This window comes from Bos grunniens, chromosome 12, assembly GCF_055505025.1.
Source record: "Bos grunniens cultivar Pamir isolate PY7600 chromosome 12, Bosgru_T2T1.0, whole genome shotgun sequence".
Classification (NCBI taxonomy): Eukaryota; Metazoa; Chordata; class Mammalia; order Artiodactyla; family Bovidae; genus Bos; species Bos grunniens.
The window spans coordinates 32905194-32928529 of NC_141176.1; the positions used below are offsets into that span (position 1 = coordinate 32905194).

The 23336-nt window shown below is 43.4% G+C and overlaps 1 protein-coding gene across 3 annotated transcripts in view; it reads left to right on the forward strand.

The window, feature by feature from the left end:
• The window catches only part of USP12 (ubiquitin specific peptidase 12), a 59946-nt gene that overhangs the window by 20761 nt on the left and 15849 nt on the right, over nt 1-23336 (forward strand). For 2 of the 3 annotated variants that reach the window (XM_086329653.1, XM_086329652.1), the window contains exons 2-3: nt 11506-11586; nt 20942-21155. In XM_086329653.1, coding sequence (XP_086185779.1) covers nt 11506-11586; nt 20942-21155 — 295 coding nt within the window. Of the gene's footprint in view, nt 1-8798; nt 8919-11505; nt 11587-20941; nt 21156-23336 lie in introns of those variants that run through there. The other variant, XM_086329655.1, reaches the window with a different exon arrangement.

Genomic DNA, 23336 nt, shown 5'->3' on the forward strand with positions numbered 1-23336 from the left:
AATCCATGGATGGAGGAGCCTGGTAGGCTGCAGTCCATGGGGTCACTAAGAGTCGGACACGACTGAGCGACTTCACTTTCACTTTCCACTTTCATGCATTGGAGAAGGAAATGGCAACCCACTCCAGTGTTCTTGCCTGGAAAATCCCATGGATGGAGAAGCCTGGTAGGCTGCAGTCCATGGGGTCGCACGGAGTCAGACACGACTGAAGCAACTTAGCAGCAGCAGCAGCAGCAGAACATCCATCACATTCTGTAATGAGATCACGTCTCTAGCATTACAAAATTATGTTCAAGTTGTGTTCAAGTTCCTTACTTCTTCTCTAGAGGAATTAGAATTACTGTTTGTTGGGGTTGTTTCAGACTTCCTCGGCTTACTCTTCGCTGTTCAGAAGGAAGTAACTGTGAGAGTATTTTTGGTAGTAGGAAAGACTTAAGGGGACCTGAATGGAGAGCAGGTCCCTATTCTTTGGGATTTGGGGGAGGGAGCACCATGTGTCTGGGCAGGTGATGTGTGTGCTCACCTTGGGACTCACGTTTCCCTCCTCAGACTGAATAGAGGAGACCTGTTCCCCACCTCTGTGTCAGTTTCAGAATATAATGGAAGATGATTCTAGACGGCAAACCAAATGGGATAAGGATATTTTTGAAGTTGAGTCACCTTTGGTCTGCACACTGCTTCTCTCCATGTTCTATCCCGTGGGAATCAGCATCACTATAAAGAGCAGTCCTTTAGTCCTTCTTTGGAGTGTGGTGACACAGTCAGTGTGACTAATAAGTTTTCAAATTTGTTCTAATTTATAAAAACTATTCTGAAGTAGATAATGGATCTATGAGTTTCTTTTACATTTCTGGATGTAATAAGAAAGCATTGTTGGAAGTGACTTCAGGAAACAGCGGTCTGAATGGAACAGCCTTTGCTGTGGGGTGTGAGTTTCTGCTCAGATTGGTTTAGCACCAAGAAGGACTCCTTTCATGACTGTAGATGTTTATTAGCAGAGCTTGTTATAGGATTTAGATATATTAGTGTCATGTGGAGCGTAGACTACTGGAAGTGATATAATACTTGTTAATATAAAAACTCTTACAAGATCTGCTATAAAGGACCCTGTGGCCAGTGTGAGCACATGCATGTCTGCTTCTTCAGTGGCACCATCTGTGGGAGTCAAAGAAAGGTGTGTCTGCGTGCATGTGCTGAGTGGCTGGCTATTGGTGCTTTGTCTATTGAACTGCAATAGAGCTAGAGGGTGAGCGGCGTTACCGATGCACCAGATCCTTTGAGGGATTCCTAGAGGACTGGAAAGTAGTGATGGGAAAGAAAAGAAGCAAAAAACAGACCAGCCAGCTGTGGTCCTCCCCAGAGAGCTCCTGTGGAAGCTTGAACTTGGAATCTGCCGTTCATGGTTGGCTGTGGCTGTGATGCCGTCACCATGGTAATCGCATCTAGCCTCTGGCTTGGGAGAGCTGGGTCAGGGAGCCTTCTCGCTTCCTATTGACACAGAGTAGTGGGCACATGGGGTCAGGCCAGAGACCTGGTCTTTGCAGAGAGTGGCTGACCTTCTGTCTGGGGGTGGGTGGACTGGCCGTGAGGGCTGGGGAGAGAGCAGGGACCGGCATGTGATGGGCTGGGTCCCCACAGACCTAAGGCCAGCCCAGGGTGCAGCCACCCCCTGCCACGCCCCCCGGCGCTCTGCCTCCCTGTCCCTCCCAGCTCTTTCAGGACCAGTGGGGAGGAATCCCAATCAGAGATGCAGATGCTGGCCATCTTTCTTTCACAAGTTGGATCTGCTAAGCAGGGGTTTCCAGACACTTAAGGGAAACCGGGGAGGGAGAAGGAGAACGGGAAACTTGAAAGATTCTCCTTTAAGTGACAATAGTTAAATGTCCAAGGGCCATGTGTCTGTTCCTTAGGTTTTTTCTTGTTGACTTTCCTGAACTTTGTCGCATCAATGTTTTTTTTTGATAGTTGTAAAGTTTGGCCGCCTTTGTAACTCACATTTTCTTACGTCGAAGTTACTCAACGTCTTTTTGTCTGCTTTCGAGTTGAGCTCCCCGGGCAGCATTGGCTGCCCTCCAAGCCGCTGTCTGTGGAGCTCCTATGTTGTGAGTGAAGTGTGGTGGGTGAATTGTCACAGAAGCAAATGTGAGTGGTCCAGCCTTTGCCCAGGTAAACAGGTAGTAGGGATGGGGAGGAAGGAGGGACATAGAAGGAGAGTTTCACAGCAGTAATTTACCTATTTTATGAGATTGGTGAATCTGGCTAGAGAGTTAAATATAGAATTACTAGATTCCCTAAAGCAATCTTATACCCAGTAATTCATAATAAAAACTGGGAGGTGGTGTGGGGAAGGAGAACCGGAGGCGTGTGCGTGCCAGTTTCACATTTGCAGAGCAGGTTTAAAGCTGGTGACGAGACATCTGTAATTTACAGCTGTGATAATAACCACTGTAGAGCTGAAACCAAGCTGTTAGCAGCCGGTGTCTCTGGGGAAAGGAACTGAAGGGAGGGGGCGACCAATAACACCTTGCTTTTACCCTCTACCCTCTGCACTTTGCATTGTGTTCAGTGTATGAGCTTGCAGTATTTATTAAATAAGGTGTTACATGAGGCACACAAAAGGGATTTGGTGCTTGTTCTAGTATTTATTACAACTGACCAGGGGGTGCTAACTTAAGACTTTGGGATAAAGAGCTATGTGTTTTCTTTAACCTGCCCAGTAGCTTCCCAAACAAAGTACAAGTGAGGTAGTTCGCTGTCTTCTGTTGGAATTTTCCGTTGTGTTGTTCCGTTTGGTTGAAACCATCACTTGAGTGACTGATGCTTCTGATAGCCTTACAAAGGGCAGCTTCACTCTCTTTGTTTGCTTTCCAGCCCCATGAGCTTGGCAGAGTAGGTGTTTTCCTGTATTAGGAGGTGCAGAGACCACACCAGCCTTGGTGACTTGTCCGGAGGTGGTGCTGAGCTTGGGCTCAGACTCTGTCCCCGATTCCCGGCCCCCACATAGGATCTCTGTAGCATTCCCAAACTCAGGCTCCCACTCCGATTTCTCCCTGCATTTGGAACATTGTGTTCTAGTTGTATTTAAAACAGGTACAATTATGTAAAGTTTAAAAATAAAATAAAATAAAATAAAAAAAGAAAACAAAAACAAAAAAACAGGTAAGCCTGTGTTTATTTTGAAAGGTGAGTTCTCTTGAGGTTTTTCAGCAGTGCCGCACATGACACTGGGAGTCACTCAGCCTCTCACTGTTGGGCATCTGGACCACACTTGCTCTCTGCCCTGCTGTCCTCGTCTTTCCTCAGACAGCAGTGCCTCCCGGAATTTTCCCTATGTCTTTATTTTGCACTCTTGTAGCTAGCTCAGTCAGAGCAGTGGAAGGTAGGTATTGTTTGCTTCAAGGTTTAACTCATCTTTTGGGCTTATGACACTAAACAAGCAATGCTTGGCCTTATCTGATCCTCATGGTGAGGTTTTTTTAACCCAAGAAATTATGGATTTCAGTAGTGACTTGCCCTCCAGGAAAACAATGGTGGGGGGGGATGCGTAATTAACTCTTGTCTTGGGATCCCAGTGTAACAGCCTTGACCCTTGATCATGAAGTCCTTTTCTTAAAATTGTGGTCAGATATATATAACAAAAAAAAAAAATTGCCACTTCAGTTAATCTTATGTATAGATTTCAGTAACATTAATTACATTTGCCATGTTGTGGCAGCTGTCAATGCTGTCATATTCTAGAATGTTTTCATCACCCCAGCCGGAGCTCCATGGCCACAGTAGAACTCCCCATTCCTCCCTGTCTGCAGACTTTGCTTAATCTAAAGTTAATCTACTTTCTGTCTTCTGTGAATTTGCCCAGTAGAGGTGTTCCATGTCAATGGAATCCTACACTATTTGTCCTCTTGGGTCTGGGTCCTCTTACTTCACTTAGCATAATGTTTTCAAAGTTTATGCATGTCGTGGCATGAATCAGTACTTCATTTCTTCTTATGGCTCAATGATACTCCATTGCATTAGTCCACGGTTTGTGTATCTGTTCCTCTCTTGATGGGCATTTGGGGTTCTTTCTACCTTTTGCCTTTAATGACTAATACTGCTGTGAATGTTGACCTTCCTGTTTGCAGACCTTTTGGATATATACCTAGGATTGAAATTGTTGAGCCATATGGGAATGCCATATTAAATTTTTGGAGGAACCACTACGTTTCTTCACATCCTCACCAATGCCTGTTCTGTTTCCCCCCTTGATTCTGGCCAGTTTGATGGGTGTGAAGCGGCACCCTGTGATTTCGATTTGCATTTCCCTAGTGAGTAGTGATACTGAGCATCTTTAAATGTGCTTGTTTGCCATTTGTGCATCATCTTTGGAGAAATGTCAGTTTGAGTCACTTGCCTGTTTTTTGGTTGGGTTGTTTTTTTTGTTCTTGGGTTGTAAGAGTGCTTTATTCCGGGTGTTTATCCCACTTGGTCATGGTCGGTAATCCTTTTAGTGCATTGCTGAATTCGGTTCACTAGTGCTTTGTTGAGGTTTCTGCATCTGTATTCATAAGGGATAGCGCCTGTAGTTTTTAGTGTCTTAGTCTAGCTTCAGAGTCAGGGTGATGCTGGTTTCATAAAATGAGAAAGTATTCTCCCCTCATTTTTTCCGAAGGGTTTTAAAGCCTGTGGTTTTAAGTCTTCTGACATAGTTAATGCTGAGGGTTTTTTAGCTGAACAGTGGTGGTGGAGGGCCTGACCCCAGGAACTTCCCCCTGTGTCTCCTCTGTGACGTCTTTCCATTCTGCGGGGTGTTTTGGACAGGACTCCGCGTGCTGCCAGCTGCAGTCAGTTCCTTTCTGTGTCTAACAACTATTTCGGTTTGATGATAATTTTAGTCTTTATTACAGTTAGCCCCTGGAATCTGGAGTATGAACCCTGTTGTTACAGTAACAGAATAATTCAGTCAGTCAATAATTTACATAGTTTTGATTTCACTTCAGCTTAATAATACGTTGTAGCTGGATGGTGATTTTCCTTGCAGGAGTGTGAGGGACTTCTCACATAGTCCATTTTACTGTAACACAGGATTTGGGGAAAACAGAGGGGTTCACGCTTTTGTAAGTGGGAAAACATTGGTCCCCGTTTTCTGATTGAGCGGTTTGGCAGTTAGACCTAATATATGTGTACTTGAATATTGGAACAGAAGTCTCACAAACCACTGTTTACTCTCTCGGTAGGGAGAGGCACTGTGACCTCTTCAGCGTCACGGAAAAGGGAACAGCGGTTGTGATACTCTGCTACCTACTGAGGGCTGCGACCTTTTTGGTTCTCAGATGCTTACTGAGGTTCATCTTTTCTGGAGGACTACTGCTTTGGGATGACTTTTAGGATGCCTGAGACTGAGAGTATGGAAATGGTTTTCTCATGAAAATGTTTGTTGTCTCTGGTTTAGTGTCGGGGTACAGTGTCTGGGTTAGCGTCGGGGCACGGCATACCTGGTTTAGCGTTGGGGCATGGCGTCTCTGGTTTAGCGTCGGGGTATGGCATCTTCCAGGGGAACAGTCGTGGGCTCTCAGCCTTGTCTCCCTTCTCCATCTTCTGGTTTGGGAGACAGGAGCTTGCTTCTCACATCTCACTCTGGATTCACCCCTTTCCTGCCCGCACTCATCACTTCCTCCTTGCTTTGTCCACATCCTACCTCGCCTCTTCCTGTGCCTCCCGCACTGTTCTCGGTTTGTAGGGTCACTTGCTTCTTTGATCTTCAGGAAGCCTTTCCTGCCTGTTTTGGCAGTTCTCCTTTGGCTCCCGACCTGATCTGACCCTCTTCAGTATTAAACTGGGAATGATAAATGCTGGATTTCAAGATAGGACTTGAAACACAACAGTGGGGGAAATGTGTTTTCTCATATTTGTATTAAATACAGGCTATCTAGTATAAAGAACTGTAAGCTGTCTAATGGAAAGAAGGAAGTGCCGGCCCTCGGTATCTGTGGGTTCCGCCTCCCAGGATCGAAAACATTTGTGAACAAAGTCCCAGAAAGTTCGTAAAAGCAAAACTTGAATGTGCCGTGTGCTGGCAGCTGTTCACATGGCATTTATACTGCACTAGGTGTGACATGACCTCGAGAGATGGCTCATGGGTCATATGCAAGAACCGCATTGTTTTGCATGATGGGTTTGCGCATCCTTGGGTTTTGGGATCTGTGGAGGTCCTGGAACCAGTTCCCCACAGATACAGACAGACGACTGTGTTCTTGATAAGTCCATTTCCTATATGGAGGTGTTGATCTTTTACATTTTCATCCCTTTTTATTTCTTGCTAAAATGTATAAAGTTTGCTATTTTCTTAAGCAGTGTACACTGAACATAATTAGCTTTTCCAAATACATCTTCACAGATAACCATTTTTTAATCATAGTCGAGCTTTAGATGGTAGAAGAGATTTCCTTAATTTACTGCCTTGAAAACATTCCTGGGTGTCACTTTGCTTTTGTGTAATTGTTTCTTTCTCTCAACGGCAGGATGCAGGGCGGTCAGATGTGTTTTCCATGGTTGACTGTGTAAACGTTGTCCTTCAGAAGAGCCATCTCCCGACTGGTTTTCTTTTTTCCTATTTGCAGCTGTGTCCTCAAAACATAGTATCTTTATCAGTAAACAGAAGGTATCCTTACAGTTTCTACTTCTCTCCTTTCACATGGGTTGGTGGTTAATTTTCGGTGAGACACTCAGTTTTTTAAGAATTGGACTAGGCCAGGCCAGGGTGTTGTTAGGAGAAGGCGATGGCACCCCACTCCAGTACTCTTGCCTGGAAAACCTCCATGGACATGGAGGAGCCTGGTAGGCTGCAGTCCATGGGGTCACTAGGAGTTGGACACGACTGAGCGACTTCACTTTCACTTTTCACTTTCATGCATTGGAGAAGGAAATGGCAACCCCCTCCAGTGTTCTTGCCTGGAGAATCCCAGGGGTGGGGGAGCCTGGTGGGCTGCCGTCTATGGGGTCGCACAGAGTCGGACACGACTGAAGTGACTTAGCAGCAGCAGTGTGTTGTTAAGTTGCTCAGTCGTGTCTGACTCTTCATGACTCCATGGATGGCAGCATGCCAGGCTGTCCATCACCAACTCCCGGAGCTTGCTCAAACTCAAGTCCATTGAGTCAGTGATGCCATCCAACCATCTCATCCTCTGTCATCCCCAGCATCCAGGGTCTTTTCCAGTGAGTTGGCTCTTCATATCAGGTGGCCAAAGTATTGGAGCTTTTTTTTTTTTTAAACTGTCTCCATAATTACCATTGAGTTTTTTACTTTCAATTATGATTTTCAGATTTGGAAGTTTTATTTGATTCTTTAAAAACAAATCAGCTTAGGCTTTAAATTCTGACATTTGTTCTTATAATCAGGCTTTTGCTGTTTCTTTGTATATACCAACCATTTGCTTTATGTCATGTCTGAAATATTTCTGATGTTTAGCATCTTGAGTCTTAATTCTTCTGTCTGTATTTTCACTGGTTTTTACACATGGTGCTTTGTTTTTCTGCTTTTGTGTGTATGTGTGATTTTTGACTGTGAACTCAATCTCTTGGGAGTTTTACTTGCGGGAATTCCTTGTGGGTGGATTGAATTTGTCTTCTGGAATGAGTCTGTAATTCCACTGTTTGCTAGTTGTGGGCACCATCCGCTTAGGACCTTGTTGAATTACATTTCCTGCCTGATTTTGTTTGTGTGTGTGAATCTGGGTCACAAGCTTTGATGGGGGCCAGCTTGTGGTTATGATGTTGGGAAGATACTGGTCGTCTCTCCCACCCCCAGGCCATGGACAAGTCCTGCAGGTTCTTTTGCCATCTCCTCTTGTGGTGCAGGGTTATTTCTTGTTCCGCCTTTGCTGAAGACACAGCCCTCTTGGCTCCCTTGCCGTGCTTGGGTCTCCTGCTGGTCCCCGTCTTGAGCGGGCCCTGAGCCTCAGCCCTGGTCTCCGTGCCCCGTTCGATCCGGCCATCAGTGTGGGGTGCTCGGGTCGCTGGTGTCGGCACGTGCCTCCTCATGAAATCCGTCTTTGGCATTTGCTCATCTCTCAGGTTCTCCCATCACTTGATTTTTGGTTTCTGCAGATTTCTTATTTTCTCACCAGCTCACTAAATTACTATATATATATTTTTTTTTAATTAAAAAGTTCATCCACTTTTTGGTTGTTTTCATCAGGAGGGTCATAAATATCTAATCACTTCTTCGTGATGAATTTGTAGCAATAGGTCCTGAGTCTAAAATAATCTTACGTGGTAACGGAAGAGTCAGAAAGAATGTTTTCTTCCTTCAGTGTGTTGTGTTCTCAGACAAAACAGATGACATTCCTGATCCCCATGGCTTTAGAGCAGAGATTCCTGAGAGTGCCAGCATTTCTTCCCTTTGTCCCAGTGAAGAATCATGATTTCACGCAGTGTTGTTAATTGCAGTAGGAACATATTTCTCAAATGTGGGGATGGGAGACTGTTCAGAGCCATCCCTGTTGGATGTTGACAGGTTCTAGGCTCAGTTTAAATTTTGGGCTGCTGGATGGACTATTACTTGACGTGATAGGGTTTGGCAACCTTCAACAGAATCTTAGAATCTTCAGGGGATGGTGTTTGAGAACTCTTGTAAATGTACTAAAAAAAATTGTATAGCACATTTTCAACTTGGTGGGGTTTTTTTCTTTATTATTAATTTTTTAACCAATTAATGTCTAACTACAGTGTTGAAAACACTTCTAAATTAAAAACAAAAAAAGAACCACTCATCAGCCACTGGATTGCTCTGTCTACACCCTGCCTTTGTAGTTAGCGTTTGGCTAGAGGCAGGAATGTGCTCTGGTCGTTTCTGCAAGAGAGTCTTGAATTCCTGCCATGAGACTGTCCTCCCGCACATTCACAGAATCAGCGCCGCGGTGTCATCGCGCTGCACTAAGGTATAGTTTACTGCGCTGTACCTTAACTTAACGCTCACGTCCGTAAGTTCCGTGCTCTCTGTACTTCCCATTGCAGTCTGCTGCCCTTACTCCATCTATAACCATCTATGGTGCTTGTCATGTGCTGGTTGACTTGGAGTTCCTAGAGTTTTGTGTGAATCTAGTAATGTCCTCAGAAGTGTGGATAAAAGTGATTAGACATGATAGAATGTTGAGTTAGAAGAGACTTTAGAAATTTTCTGACCTTTAGCTGTGAAAACCTAAGTTGGTGTAAGGGATTCCTTGAACACCCAACAGATGAGCTTAGAGCTGGGATTTGGAAAATTGCTGAAGAAGTCTACCCTGGATATTCATTGGAAGGACTGATGCTGAAGCTGAAGCTCCAACAATTTGGCCACCTGATGCAAAGAGCTGACTCATCGCAAAAGACCTTGATGCTGGGAAAGATTGAGGGCAGGAGGAGAAGCGGGGGACAGAGGGTGAGATGGTTGGAAGGCATCACTGATGCAATGGACATGAATTTGAGCAAGCTCTGGGAGACAGGGAAGGACAGGGAAGCCTGGCATGCTGGGTTCTTGATTCACCCTAAGGGCGAGAAATGCTTTCCTTGGGTGTGCCTGCTGGCTTTTACTGTTCCAAGTAGATGTCCTTTGACAATAGCACCTTTTCTAGCTTTTGTGTATGTGTGTATGGAAAGAGGTTATACTTGTTTGAATGACACCAGTATCAGTTTGAATTCTTAGTGATAGTTTTCAGCACACGCGAGGAAATTCCGTGACAAGACACTTGAGCTGGTGGTGTGGACAGTGGGCTGGTAGGCTCCCCACAAAGGGCTCTGGTTCAGTGGATCTTGAAGTTGCTGTCATAACTGAATTTCGTGTTATTATTAAAAAGTGCATGGAATGCCAAATTTAAATAGTATCTGTGAGCTAGGGCTTATATCAAGGTCTTATATAAAGCTAAATAGTATGTCTTAAACAAGTAAACGTCATGTATAAATACAGGTGCTGGGCGGCTGAAATGTATTCAGGCAAATGTCTTGCTTTGGTCGAGCTTGACCACCAGCCTGCCTGGTTCCTTCCGTCAGGCCTTATTTTCAGGCCTGGCATGTCAGGAAGCCAAGGAGGCGCCACCTGACAAAGGGCCGGGCTTCCAGGCTCAGGAGGCAGCAGGGGCACGCTGGGCACCGGGTGCTGTTGAGTGCGGCTGTCCCCGGGGAGGCGCCGTGTGCGTGTCGTCCTGTCCGCGGCTTCGTACACAAGGCAGCGTTCGGCTGTTTTGTGGGTAGTGTCAGTTGTATTCATCTGGTCCTGTGTTTTCTGGGGAATTTTGAAGTTAACAGCTACTCTGTCTCCAGAATCGCTCTGACTTCCCTTTCAGACTGCGTCTGGAGTGCATTTGCTGGCACGCACCGGTGCTCAGGGCCTTTGTCACCCCCGTCCCCCCAATCCCTTTTCCTTCGGTGCCCCAGATGCACAGACGTGTCGACCGTATTCCTGAGACCGTGGCACGCGGTTACTGTCTGAGCAAGGCCCTTCTTTTGTTGGGTGTCGTCTCATTCTCCGCTCTTGTCTTTAACCCCCTTCACTTCCGCGTCCTGGCCTCCTCCGGCCCCACTCAGGTGCGTGTCGTGTACGTTCTCCAGCCCCCTTGCCGTGCGCTATTGTGTATATATGTGGTGGTGGTTGTGTTGATCTTTTTTCTTTGTGTACCTAGTATTATGTATTTGAGAAATACCTGTGTGTTTGAATGAACTCTGCTTCATTTATTCTGACAGCTACGTGGTATGCTGTCATTTTATGGGCCATCTGTTCATAGATTGCGGTCAGCTGTGCTGTCATCAGTGAGATTTCAGGAAGCGTTCTTTTTTTAATGTTTTTTTTCATATTATTCATCTATTTTTGGCAGTGTTGTGTCGGTCTTTGTTGCTGCGCAGGCTTTTCCTCAGGGGCTGTCCTCTAGTTTCTCGCTGCAGTGGCTTCTCTTGCGGTGGTGCACATGCTCTAGGCGCACGGGCTTCTGTAGTGGCAGCACCCGGGCTCAGGAGTTGTGGCCCACGGGCTTAGCTGCTCCAAGGCACGTGGGATTTTCCTGGACCAGGGATTGAACCCATGTCTCCTGCGTTGGCAGGTGGATTCCTTACCACTGAACCACCAGGGAAGCCCTCAGCAAACATTCTTGTCCCCCTTTGTTCTGCATGAGAAATTTTCATGCGTACACTGCTGAAGAAGTGTTAGGTTGCTGAAGGTATGCCTGTTTAACTTCATGATGTCTCTGAAATCACGCACCTATGAGACCACAGATACAGCAGGGGCTCTCATCCATCACGTAAGAATCATGTAGGAAAAGGAGCAGGATTTAGTAGAATTCCTCGATCCAACTGTTCCTGCAAACTGTTTTTTTTTTTTTTTTAAGTCATATTATTAAAAGGCTTTCTTCTTCATTGTCACCCTTTATTTTCTTTCCATAATGTTAGGTAGTTACAGGAAACAAAATCATTTTAAGGATCTCTCTGTAATGTGTATGCATCTGTGATAGTATTGGGAAAATACCCTGAATACTGAGATTTCTCCTTTTCGTCCCATAGGGCGCCAATGCCTCGGCATTAGAGAAAGAGATTGGTCCAGAACAGTTTCCAGTCAACGAGCACTATTTCGGATTAGTCAATGTAAGTATCAATGTAAGTTAATACGTAAGTAGCCTATAGAATTGTGCTTGGAAGTAGTCTTAAGGACAATGAATGCAGTTCATAATTTATTAAAGGAAAATTGTTCATTCGCATCAGCAGATTTAATGCAAGAAACTCGACTTGGAATTTCAGAATTCTCTCTAATGGGAGAGAGAGAGGCACTGCCTGAAGCCTTAAGAGTCTTGAAACAGTTTCTAATTTATCAGCCTGATTTTTTTTTTTTTCTATTTTGTGTCAGAATTTTCTCATAACCAAAATCTCATATGGCCTAGACCAAATGATCTGATTCTTTGAGAATTATATACATGTCTAAATATAAGTGGTCTACATGTACAGATAGAAATAAATATAGTTTTGTAAATGTCTCTGTGTGTCTATAGAGTCTAAAGAACTTTCTTTAGAATTTTGAACTCTTTCCTGAATCATCAGAGAACACAGATCTTTACACGCTTGGCATGGTAGTTTATGCTATTGTACTATTCTGTTAGGTGGATCTGTGGCATTTTAAATATATATATATATATATATATATATGTGATAATACAGGTACGAAAGTAAGTTTTATTAAACTTGGTTCTAGCATGTCGTTATGTACACATGGATTTCTTGTGCCATTTGAGGAGGGCAGATAAAGTGGTGTGTGGTGTCACCTTGCCAGGGGACTCTTCTTTGTCTGTGCTGGACAGAGAATCAGCAGTGCCCACCCTCTTCTGTATTCCCCTCCCTGGAGAAGACCACTCATCAATCCTCTGGCTCTTTTTTCTGGAATGTGTCCTTATAGAGTAAATAAGATACTTATACTTCTATTAATATATTAATATATATATATATATATATATATACACACACACACGTATATGTATACTGACTTGCTGTTTTGGCAGAAATAGAAGCAGGAACTTTGCTGTCTTTTCCCATCATCCCTGCCCAACTTCACTTTCCCTGGTTCTCCCAGTATGAAATTAATCTTGGCCTTAATTGTCACTTATTCTTAACCAAAGTCTTCAAGAGAACCAAAGAAAGCCAAGAAGACCTTGTGTCAGTTTCCACGGAGCTGTGCCCAGCAGGCCCCCTCTGTGCTCTCCTGGTGCCTGGCAGCTTCTCTTCTGTTGCCCTGCACGGCCCCTGCGCTTGACTCCTTCCCTCCATCCCGACCCCTTCCCAGTGGTTTCCTCCCTTGCTTTGCAGAACACAGCCCGCAGTCACTTGTTAAGGAGGTATGCACAGGTATAAACTCTGAGGTCGTGTGTACCAAAGACAGGTTTGGTTATCTGTCTCTAAGTGTCAGTTGGACGTCCATCCTAGGGTATACCCATCCTTCAGAGTCTTTGGGGCTTGCTCTGGTGCTTTCTGGCTTCTCTTGATGCTGAGAGGGCACTTGCCTCTCAGCAAGTGAGAGAGCCTCTCAGTAAGAGAGCCATTCTGGCTCTTTCTCTGTTACGAACGTGCCTTCTTTTCCCCTTTAGAGGGTGTCTGGGAGTCCTGAAGGGTGTTCTCTGTCCCAATGTTCTGAAATCTCATCCTGTCTCTTGATGGGAACCCTGTTGTGCTGTTTACTGACCCATTCAGACTAATGATGTGTGTCCCTCAGGTCTAAGTCATTTCCAATACTATTATTGGGATAGTTTTCTTCCTGTTACTGTAATGTCTCTGTTTTGTCTTTTTTTTTTTTTTTTATGGTTAATTGCATATTGAAACAGACTGATTCCTTATTTTTATTTTTTATCCCATTTTTGATCATTTCCCTTAGTCTCCATTTTAGACTGTATCTTCAACTGTTTTATCCACTCTTTGCATGTTTCATTTTTTAGAGTGTTACCTTGTTTTTTTTTTTTTTTTAATCTTGTTTCATGGAGACAATATCTTCTGCTCCTTTTCTTACGATATTATTCAAAGATTTTGTTGTTGCCGAGGTTTTCTTGCACTCACTGGATTGTTTCTGAGACCTTTGAGTTTATTTCCACTCCCCCGCCCCCACCTCTTTTTTAGTATCTTTACTATTGGAAGGTTTCCTCAAATTTTGTTCATCTAAAAGAGTGAAATTTTCTCTAAGTTTGCTCTGTCTCTGGTCCCTTGTCATCTTCTTTAGCCTTTTGAGTTTTTACCTAATCTATTCTTTTTTTTTTTTTAATTTTATTTTATTTTTAAACTTTACGTAATTGTATTAGTTTTGCCAAATATCAAAATGATTCCACCACAGGTATACATGTGTTCCCCATCCTGAACCCTCCTCCCTCCCCATACCATCCCTCTAGGTCGTCCCAGTGCACTAGCCCCAAGCATCCAGTATCGTGCATCGAACCTGGACTGGCGACTCGTTTCATACATGATATTTTACATGTTTCAATGCCATTCTCCCAAATCTTCCCACCCTCTCCCTCTCCCACAGAGTCCATAAGACTGTTCTATACATCAGTGTCTCTTTTGCTGTCTCGTACACAGGGTTATTGTTACCATCTTTCTAAATTCCATATATATGCGTTAGTATACTGTATTGGTGTTTTTCCTTCTGGCTTACTTCACTCTGTATAATAGGCTCCAGTTTCATCCACCTCATTAGAACTGATTCAAATGTATTCTTTTTAATGGCTGAGTAATACTCCATTGTGTATATGTACCATAGCTTTCTTATCCATTCATCTGCTGATGGACATCTAGGTTGCTTCCATGTCCTGGCTATTATAAACAGTGCTGTGATGAACATTGGGGTACACGTGTCTCTTTCCCTTCTGGTTTCCTCAGTGTGTATGCCCAACAGTGGGATTGCTGGATCATAAGGCAGTTCTATTTCCAGTTTTTTAAGGAATCTCCACACTGTTCTCCATAGTGGCTGTACTAGTTTGCATTCCCACCAACAGTGTAAGAGGGTTCCCTTTTCTCCACACCCTCTCCAGCAAATCAACCTACCTGACTTCAGGCGCTACTACAAAGCCACAGTTATCAAGATAGTATGGTACTGGCACAAAGACAGAAATATAGATCAATGGAACAAAATAGAAAGCCCAGAGATAAATCCACACACATATGGACACCTTATCTTTGACAAAGGAGGCAAGAATATACAATGGATTAAAGACAATCTCTTTAACAAGTGGTGCTGGGAAATCTGGTCAACCACTTGTAAAAGAATGAAATTAGAACACTTTCTAACACCATACACAAAAATGAACTCAAAATGGATTAAAGATCTCAACGTAAGACCAGAAACTATAAAACTCCTAGAGGAGAACATAGGCAAAACACTCTCTGACATACATCACAGCAGGATCCTCTATGACCCACCTCCCAGAATATTGGAAATAAAAGCAAAAATAAACAAATGGGACCTGATTAACCTTAAAAGCTTCTGCACATCAAAGGAAACTATTAGCAAGGTGAAAAGACAGCCTTCAGAATGGGAGAAAATAATAGCAAATGAAGCAACTGACAAACAACTAATCTCAAAAATATACAAGCAACTCCTACAGCTCAACTCCAGGAAAATAAATGACCCAATCAAAAAATGGGCCAAAGAACTAAATAGACATTTCTCCAAAGAAGACATACAGAGGGCTAACAAACACATGAAAAGATGCTCAACATCACTCATTATCAGAGAAATGCAAATCAAAACCACTATGAGGTACCATTTCACACCAGTCAGAATGGCTGCGATCCAAAAGTCTACAAATAATAATAATCTATTCTTTTACTGTCATTTTATTTGGGGTTTCGTGGGGAAGAGAGTTAAATGAATATTTAATTTCCCTTGGTTATTGAGAAGTCTAGCCTCGACTTCTGTATAGTATCTGAAATGCTTGCACTTACATATAGAGTTGCCTAGCGATCAGAAGCCTCATTTCAGTTCTGGGGGAGCAGACCCTATTTTCTTCAGTCTCACTGCTCCTTTTCTGTGGGAACCACTCTTACCTGGTTCAGACCCCAAAGCTTATTTGTGTCTTGAACTGTCGTAAAGCTGTGCCCATTGTTAGTGTCCCGGGAGAACCTCTCTTCTTTAGAACAGTAGTGTTTTCTATATTGAAGGCTGTCTTACCTTTAGCTTGTCCTGTGTAAGCATTCCAGCCTTCTCCCTTTTGTGCCTAAGTAACTTTTTTGCAAATAACCTCCAAACAAGTAAAACAACATACTTGATACGATATGAGTCCTAAAGCTCTGTGGGGCTTCTCTAGTAGCTCCGTTGGTAAAGAATCCGCCTGCAGTGCGGGAAACCTGGGTTCTATCTCGGAGTTAGGAAGATCCCCTGGAGGAGGGCATGCAACCCACTCCAGTATTCTTGCCTGGAAAATCCCCAAAGACAGAGGGACCTGGTGGGCTGCAGTCCATGGGGTCTCAAAGAGTTGGACACGACTAAGCACAAAGCTCTGTGGTATTTTTTTTTTTTTTTCTGCTAATGTTTTTAACTCAATATGATACCAAAAACCATTGTTGATTGTGTTACCAAAAGTTTCTAAGAAGGTATCATTTTTATTACTTCGTATGCACCAGTCTAAATTCAGAAGGTGGAGTTTGTGTTTCTCCCTGAAGCTGAATAAATGAGGTTCCAGTAAAGCCAAGGAAAGCCGGAATTTCCGATCTCTGTGCCTTGTTACAGTGATGAAGAATTGAGATCCCTGAGATCCTGAGGTAACCAGGGCTCCGGCTGTGAAGGGTTGATGAGCACCTCCGAACTCTGCTCAGAGATCAGTGGTGGTGAGAGCAGGCTCAGCTGACCTGGGACAGCGACACACGCTCCTGTGATCTGTGGTCTTGGGCCACTTTACAGCTGTGTTGTGTGCCTTGAACCGTTTTCCATGAGCTCTGTTTCCAACTCTTACACTGTCATCACCCTTCTCTCTAGTTTTCTTCTCCTTTTTTATTTGGAGTTATCACACTATTTATAGAGTCCCTTAAAAACTAAGGTTGGAGCTCTGAGAAGCTGGGGAGATGGCTTAGTTAATTCAGAGGTGAACATTTGAACATTTTCCTCCTGTCCCTATGCCTGTTTGCCAAGTCGTTAGTGTTTATAAACAATACGGAATGCAGCTGCTTTAGGAACTTGGTGGTTAATCTTTCCTAATAATTGGATTCTGTTAAAATGAGGCACGTGTCTGTTTTCTTCTAATCAGTCTGTTCTAGCAAAGTGTGCATTTCCAGGTTCATTTTAATCAATCTTAAAAAAAGCGAATACTGAAAGCGAATACTGAAAAGAGTTCCTGTTAGGTCTGCCTGATTGAATCCCTTTTTGCGACTAGTAAAGTACTAGAATCACTCAAAGGCATTTGCTTTTGGGAAACTGTCTGTGCATTTGGGCAATTAGAAAAGTAGACTTTTTTTTTTTTTAATGAAGAGAAGGAAAAAAACCCCATAGTTTAATTAACCTACCAGAAAATTCAGAGTGGTTACTCTTCACTTTGTTAATAACAATCTAGTTTCCATTACTTTCAGTTGTAGATATTTTTATCTTGGAGGAACATTTTCGCAAATGATAGCTTTCATGTCAGTTGACTCTTCCTGATAACTCTGATGTCTATCCCTGTGATTTGCATAATACATATAGTGGGGGTTTCCTATTGAGTTAACCCTTGTGGGTACGTTAGTATTTCTGATGTTGCAGGATGTCAGGAGAAATATGGGTGTGCCTGGTGGGCTACAGGGGAGTGCAGAAACCATCTCGAGAGGCGGAGGAGCCTTTGGGTGCTTTCTCTTGCTGTAAAATCCCTCTTTTACATGTCGGCTGTTTGTGCAGTTAGCTGAATTCTTTGAAAACAAATGGTTTTAATCTGATCAGCCAACTTGCCTTTTCCCCTTTATATCTTGTAGCCAATAAATACTTAGTCTAGTGAAGTTGAGTGAAGAGTCATTTAGACTGCTAGTGTCTTTTTCCTACGTTTTGTGCAGTTGCTCCGTTTTTAGCAGCCTTTCGAGAATCATTTTAACTTTCTAATACATAAGCCCCCAAACACAAGTCGGTTGGGATTAATGAATCTTTTTGTGAGGCTGAACCATCTTATAAAAGGCTTTCTCTAACCTGAACTGATAGTAGTCATTAGTTGGAACTCTGAATGCAGGGAACAAGTGTCACCATGGAGGAAAGAGAAATAAAAATGAAACTTACCATTTGCAGGTTACAGGGTTGAGCAGGCTGATGTCTCTTGGTTCTGTTTTCTTTTGTGTTGATTTCATTCTCCATTAGTTTCTTCCCACCTGATGTCCTTAGGCTGCTCAAAGCCTATGTTATCAGAGATCGCAGACTGTTCATATCAAACCTGACCAAAGAACTCGGGCCAGACTGGATCAAGTGCCTGACCCTGTGGCAGCATCTGCAGAAGGGCTTGTGACTGACCCCCTTACAGAATTTGCATAGAGAAGTCAGTTCCTGTGAGGAGGCCTGGGGCTGGGCAGCAGGTGAAGGGGGGAGGAGCAGGTGAGTAGGGGGGAGTATGTGGGGGGGGCAGGTCAGAAAGGGGGTCAGGATGGGGGTCAGGTGAGGGGGAGGAACAATGTCCCTGAGAATCTGGATTAGGTACCCTTGGCTGCAGGGAGCAGGTGGTTGGGGACGTGCCTGAACAGAAATTGTGGGGAGAAGAGGGTCTTCCCTTAGAAGGGGATGTTCATGGGACAGGCATCGTCACCAACCAGCGTGGGTGACAGTGGAGCAGTTAGCCATTTAAAACATTCTGTTGACATTATGTTGACATAATAGTGGTTAAAACCAGTAGTTTCCAAATGGAATATGTAAGATGATTCATTGGCGGGTGGGGGCAAAAGTATGAGCACTGCTAATGTTCATTTTTACCTAAAAATGAAAGATAGATTAAGCTTTGCTGATTCTTAATAAATGGACAATGCTGGTACCCGTACTCTGTCCACACGTGTGATGGCTCTGTATCACTTCAAGTTGCACAGTGCTGCAGGCTGATGATACCACCCCTCTGGTTTATTTGTGCTGCTGCCATCTATCATGATTTAAGTGTAGACCTGGGGATTATAGGATTTAATCTGTTTCAGCTAAGCTAATTTTCCAAAAGGGACAGATGACTCAAAAAGGTTGTTTCAAAAATAACCATGTAGTGATGAGGTATGCCAAACCACACTAAGTTCTTCATGCAGATCATTGAGTTACTTCTTCACAAGATTGTAGAGGTTGGTGCTGTTATAAACGTCATTTACAGATGAGGAAACCGATAAATAGAGTGGCTTGGTAACTTCCCTAGGAAGGCGTTGATAGTAAAAACCCATCCTGTGCTTTGAAGTCATTCTTTAAGTAATTCTGCCATCAATTTGATAGACATTTAGGTTTATTTCTGTTTATTTTTGATTTTAGGAATTTATTTTTTCTTCCTGTTTTAATTTAATTTTTTAAAAATATGGATACAGGGACTTTCCTGGTGGTCCAGCGGCTAAGATTCTGAGCTCCCAATGCAGAGGGCCCAGGTTCGATCCCTGGTTGGGGAATTAGATCTCACATGCTGCACCTAAAAGTCTGCATGCTGTAACTAAAGATCCTGTGTTCCTCAGTTGAGACCCAGGGCAGCCAAATAAATCTTTTCTTAAAAATATGGGTGCAAAAGAAACTTCTTATAACCATGTACATGCACAGCAGTCTCACTTTCATTGCTCTCTCCTCTTTTCCTTCTCTCTATAAATAATCATTTATATTAGCTTTTGATTTAGCCTTCCTAATTTTAAAATATCAGCGGACGTGTGCATGTGTTTGTGGACATAGTTGAAGGTTGCATTCTTCAGCACTCCTCTGCAGGTAGCCTGTTAGAGTTTCGCGTGCAGGACCTTACCCTGGGACAGTGCTCTGAGAACTGTCCTCGGTCCTTGTGTACTCCTTGGATCCTCCCTGAGTGACTTCCAGGTGTTTTATTAGCCTGCTTTTCACGTCATTGTCTATTCACGGGAACGAAGAAGGAAGGCAGAAAATATTTGTCAAGCTCTGTGTTCTTCTGTTTGTAAAGTAAGACTGTTTCCTCCCTTGTCATTAAATAGAAGGAAACTCGTGCCTCCCTGGCGTCTAGTGGTTAAGACTTTGTGTCTCCAATGCAAGGGTGCAGGTTTGATCCCTAGTCGGGGAACTAAGATCCCACGTGCCTTGGGGCAAGGCCAAAAAAAAAAAAGAAGGAAATTGAAGCTGAGTGAGTCATGGTCGCCTGCTCCAGGCCACACGGCCAGTGAGAGGTGGCGCAGACATTCAGGATTCAACTCCAGAGCGAGTCCACGTCCTCCTGATGGATTGAGCACAAAATGCCAGTGACCTGGCATTTCAGCATGTCAGTGGTTAGGCTGTCACACTGTTGATTCTTTCATCTAATACTTCAGAGTATCCTGTTTTTTTCTTATTTTCTGTTTTTATTTTTTGGATGGCCCTGAAGAACTTGATAGTAAACTTCACTATTATGTTTTTATAAAAGAATTTTTGAGAGTTATATTTTTAAATGTACAGTATAGAAAATAGTTCTTATACAACCGATACTATCAAAACAGTGAGAATTGGAAAAGAAAAAAATTCTCCAGAATCCTGCTGCTGCTGCTGCTAAGTCGCTTCAGTCGTGTCCGACTCTGTGCGACCCCAGAGACGGAAGGCCACCAGGCTCCCCTATCCCTGGGATTCTCCAGGCAAGAACACTGGAGTGCGTTGCCATTTCCTTCTCCACTCCAGAATCCTAAACCTTATCTAATTTCACTATTTAAACTGTAGTTCTTTAACTCAGTGGTCATAAAGGCCAAATTTATCGCATGTATCTTTCTTCCATTTTAACCTGAAACTGATGTCAAGAGCATCCATTTAATGTTAAAATCTCTAATTTGCAGTCAGGACAATTATTTTTACCCTCAGTTCAGTTCAGTCGCTCAGTCGTGTCCAACTCTTTGTGACCCCATGGACTGCAGCATGCCAGGCCTCCCTGTCCATCGCCAACTCCCAGAGTTCACTCAAACTCACGTCCATTGAGCCGGTGATGCCATCCAGCCATCTCATCCTCTGTCGTCCCCTTCTCCGGCTGCCTTCAATCTTTCCCAGCATCAGGGTCTTTTCAAATGAGTCTTCGCATCAGGTGGCCAAAGTATTGGACTTCAGCCTCAGCATCAGTTCTTCCAATGCATATTCAGGACTGATCTCCTTTAGGATGGACTGGGTGGATCTCCTTGCAGTCCAGGCACTCTCAGGCATCTTCTCCAACACCACAGTTCTACCCTCGGGTACCTTTTGATTTATGAGGATCATAAATATTCGCTATCTTGCTCTTGCTCTTCTCTCAACAACTCTAGGCTTGGAAATTCTTTCTCTGGAAATTGTTTTACCCCCAATTTTAACCAAAAAATAATTTTTTTTCTTCTTTTTCTATCCTAGTTTGGGAATACCTGCTACTGCAATTCAGTTCTTCAGGCACTTTACTTCTGTCGTCCATTTCGGGAAAAAGTTCTCGCGTATAAGAGTCAGCCCCGGAAGAAGGAGAGCCTTCTCACGTGCTTAGCAGACCTCTTCCACAGCATCGCCACCCAGAAGAAGAAGGTTGGAGTCATACCTCCTAAGAAGTTCATAACAAGATTGCGGAAAGAAAATGGTAAATAACTCTTCTGCTTCTCAACCTGCTGCTGAGGTAATAGGACGGTCGGGTGCAGCAAGCGTTGGCTGGGCGTCCTCACGCCTGATGGTGCAGCGGCTTCTGAGAAGCCAAAGGCGGTGTTCCTGCCTGGAAGGCAGCGCCAGCCGGCTCAGTGAGGACACAGTCACTTGGGTTCCTGTGAGGTGTGGCTGCCGTCTGAAGTGTGCTGTACAGAGATTAAATTCTGTATGCCCGGATATGAGAAATCGTCATTTCTCTTTTTTTGCCTACTTGGCTCTTTGATCAAGGAAAGTTGTTGGGGGCCACTTCCCCGGTGGTCCAGTGGCTAAGACTCCAGGCTCCCAGTGCGGGCCGGGGTGGGTGGGTTGGGGGTGGCTGGGTTTGATCCCTGATCAGGGAACTAGATCCTGCATGCTACAGCTAAGACCTGGTGCACCCAAATATTGAAAAAAGAAAAGTTGTGGGGTCTTCTGCAGTTTTTTTGTTGATTTTTTTTTCCAATTACTGTTCATTTGTTTTTTTTTGGTAATGCTTTTTATGCATATTAACTCATTTGATCCTTACAATAACCTGATGAAAGGCCATTATATTTCCCCCACTTTAGCCATGAAAAAAAAACAAAACAAAAACTGATGCTAAAAGACATACCCCAGGCAAAGGAAAGCGCCAACACAATAAATGAAACTTTCTGGCTTAGATAATATGGTTTTAACTCCACCCCCTACCCCACCCCACCCTTTTAAAAATAGTTACTGGCTACACCCCCACTTCCCTTTTCTCTCTTCAAATAGTTTTCATTTGATTTCCCTAGCAAGCTCATCATTAGTCACTACTTCCTCAGTTGCCTTAATGTCACTGGCACTCAGGGATGTTACGGTGACCTGTCAGGCCCGTGTCCTCCCTGACGTCTGAGCCCAGCGTCTGTCCAGGGTGGTGAACTGCCTCGGGAAGCTCGGATGGACTTGAGAAACGTGTGGAATTCTTTTGCTTATTTGCTTGGAATTAGGCATTTCAGTCACTGTAGAAAGAAAATTGGGTGTTATTTTTAGTTTCATTTGTTATCTCTCGAATATAATGATGCCCATAGACATATAATTTGAGAAGTTTCTAAGGTTGGTTATTAATGGGGAGTCCTGCCCTTAACTCAGTTGAACTGTTCATTGTCACATGAATCAAGAAAAGCATGGGTCATACTGAATTTCCTAAAACATATGAAGATGCTGGAATAATATAATTATAGGTTACTCTTTATTAATCTAATAACCATGTTAAAAGTTTTGTTCATTTTCTCCATATACAAATAGATTAATTGCTCACAAAAGCACTTTTTAAAATATTTCCCTGATTCAAAGCTAAACCTACTTACTGTCTTAAATTCCAGATGTGTCGAGTATCTGCTGTGGTGAGAAAGCCAAGTACAACTCTGTTAGAATGAGAGTGATTCAGGTCTTCTTGGAGAGTTGTTGTTTTTTTTGTCTGTGTTGGTGGGACACTTAAAAAATTTTGTCCTGGTAGAAAGCTCATGTACAGTTGACGTTTGGACAGCATGGGTTTATATTACACGGGTCCACTTGTACGAGGATTTTTTCAGTAGTCAATACTAGAGCCCTGCATCGTCTGTGGCAGCTCAAATCCACAGGTGCGTGACCAGGTACGGAGGGTCCTCACATACAAGGGGCCGACTATGGTTTTACGTGGGTTTTCACCTGTGCAGAGGGCCACCTCTCCTAAGGTGGCTTGAAGTCAGAACAGCTGGCTTGTAGCAATGTGCAGCATTCACATTGCTGTTGGGGGTCAAGTCTATTCTTCTTATGTCACCTTCACTGTTTCAGGGCCTGTGGTCTGTTCATTCATTTATTCAAGAAATGCCAAATGACCTCTTTGGTTTACCATGGGGTTGAATGTTTTTTCATGTATTTTATTTAACCTTTAAAATTTTGTTTCTATAAGTTGTTGATTTCAAGTCTTTTGCTGACTTTGTCTTTTGTATAAATTCTTTTTATGTTGAAGATGTTCATACCTTTCAGGTTTCACCATCTTAAAATTTTTAAATGATTTCTAATGTGTAGAACTTAGTCTTATGTGGTCATATCTGCAGCCCTTCTAAAATGTAATTTTTAAATTCCTTGTGTCTTAGGGAGGCTTTCCCTCGATTTTCTAATCGGTTTCTATTCTATC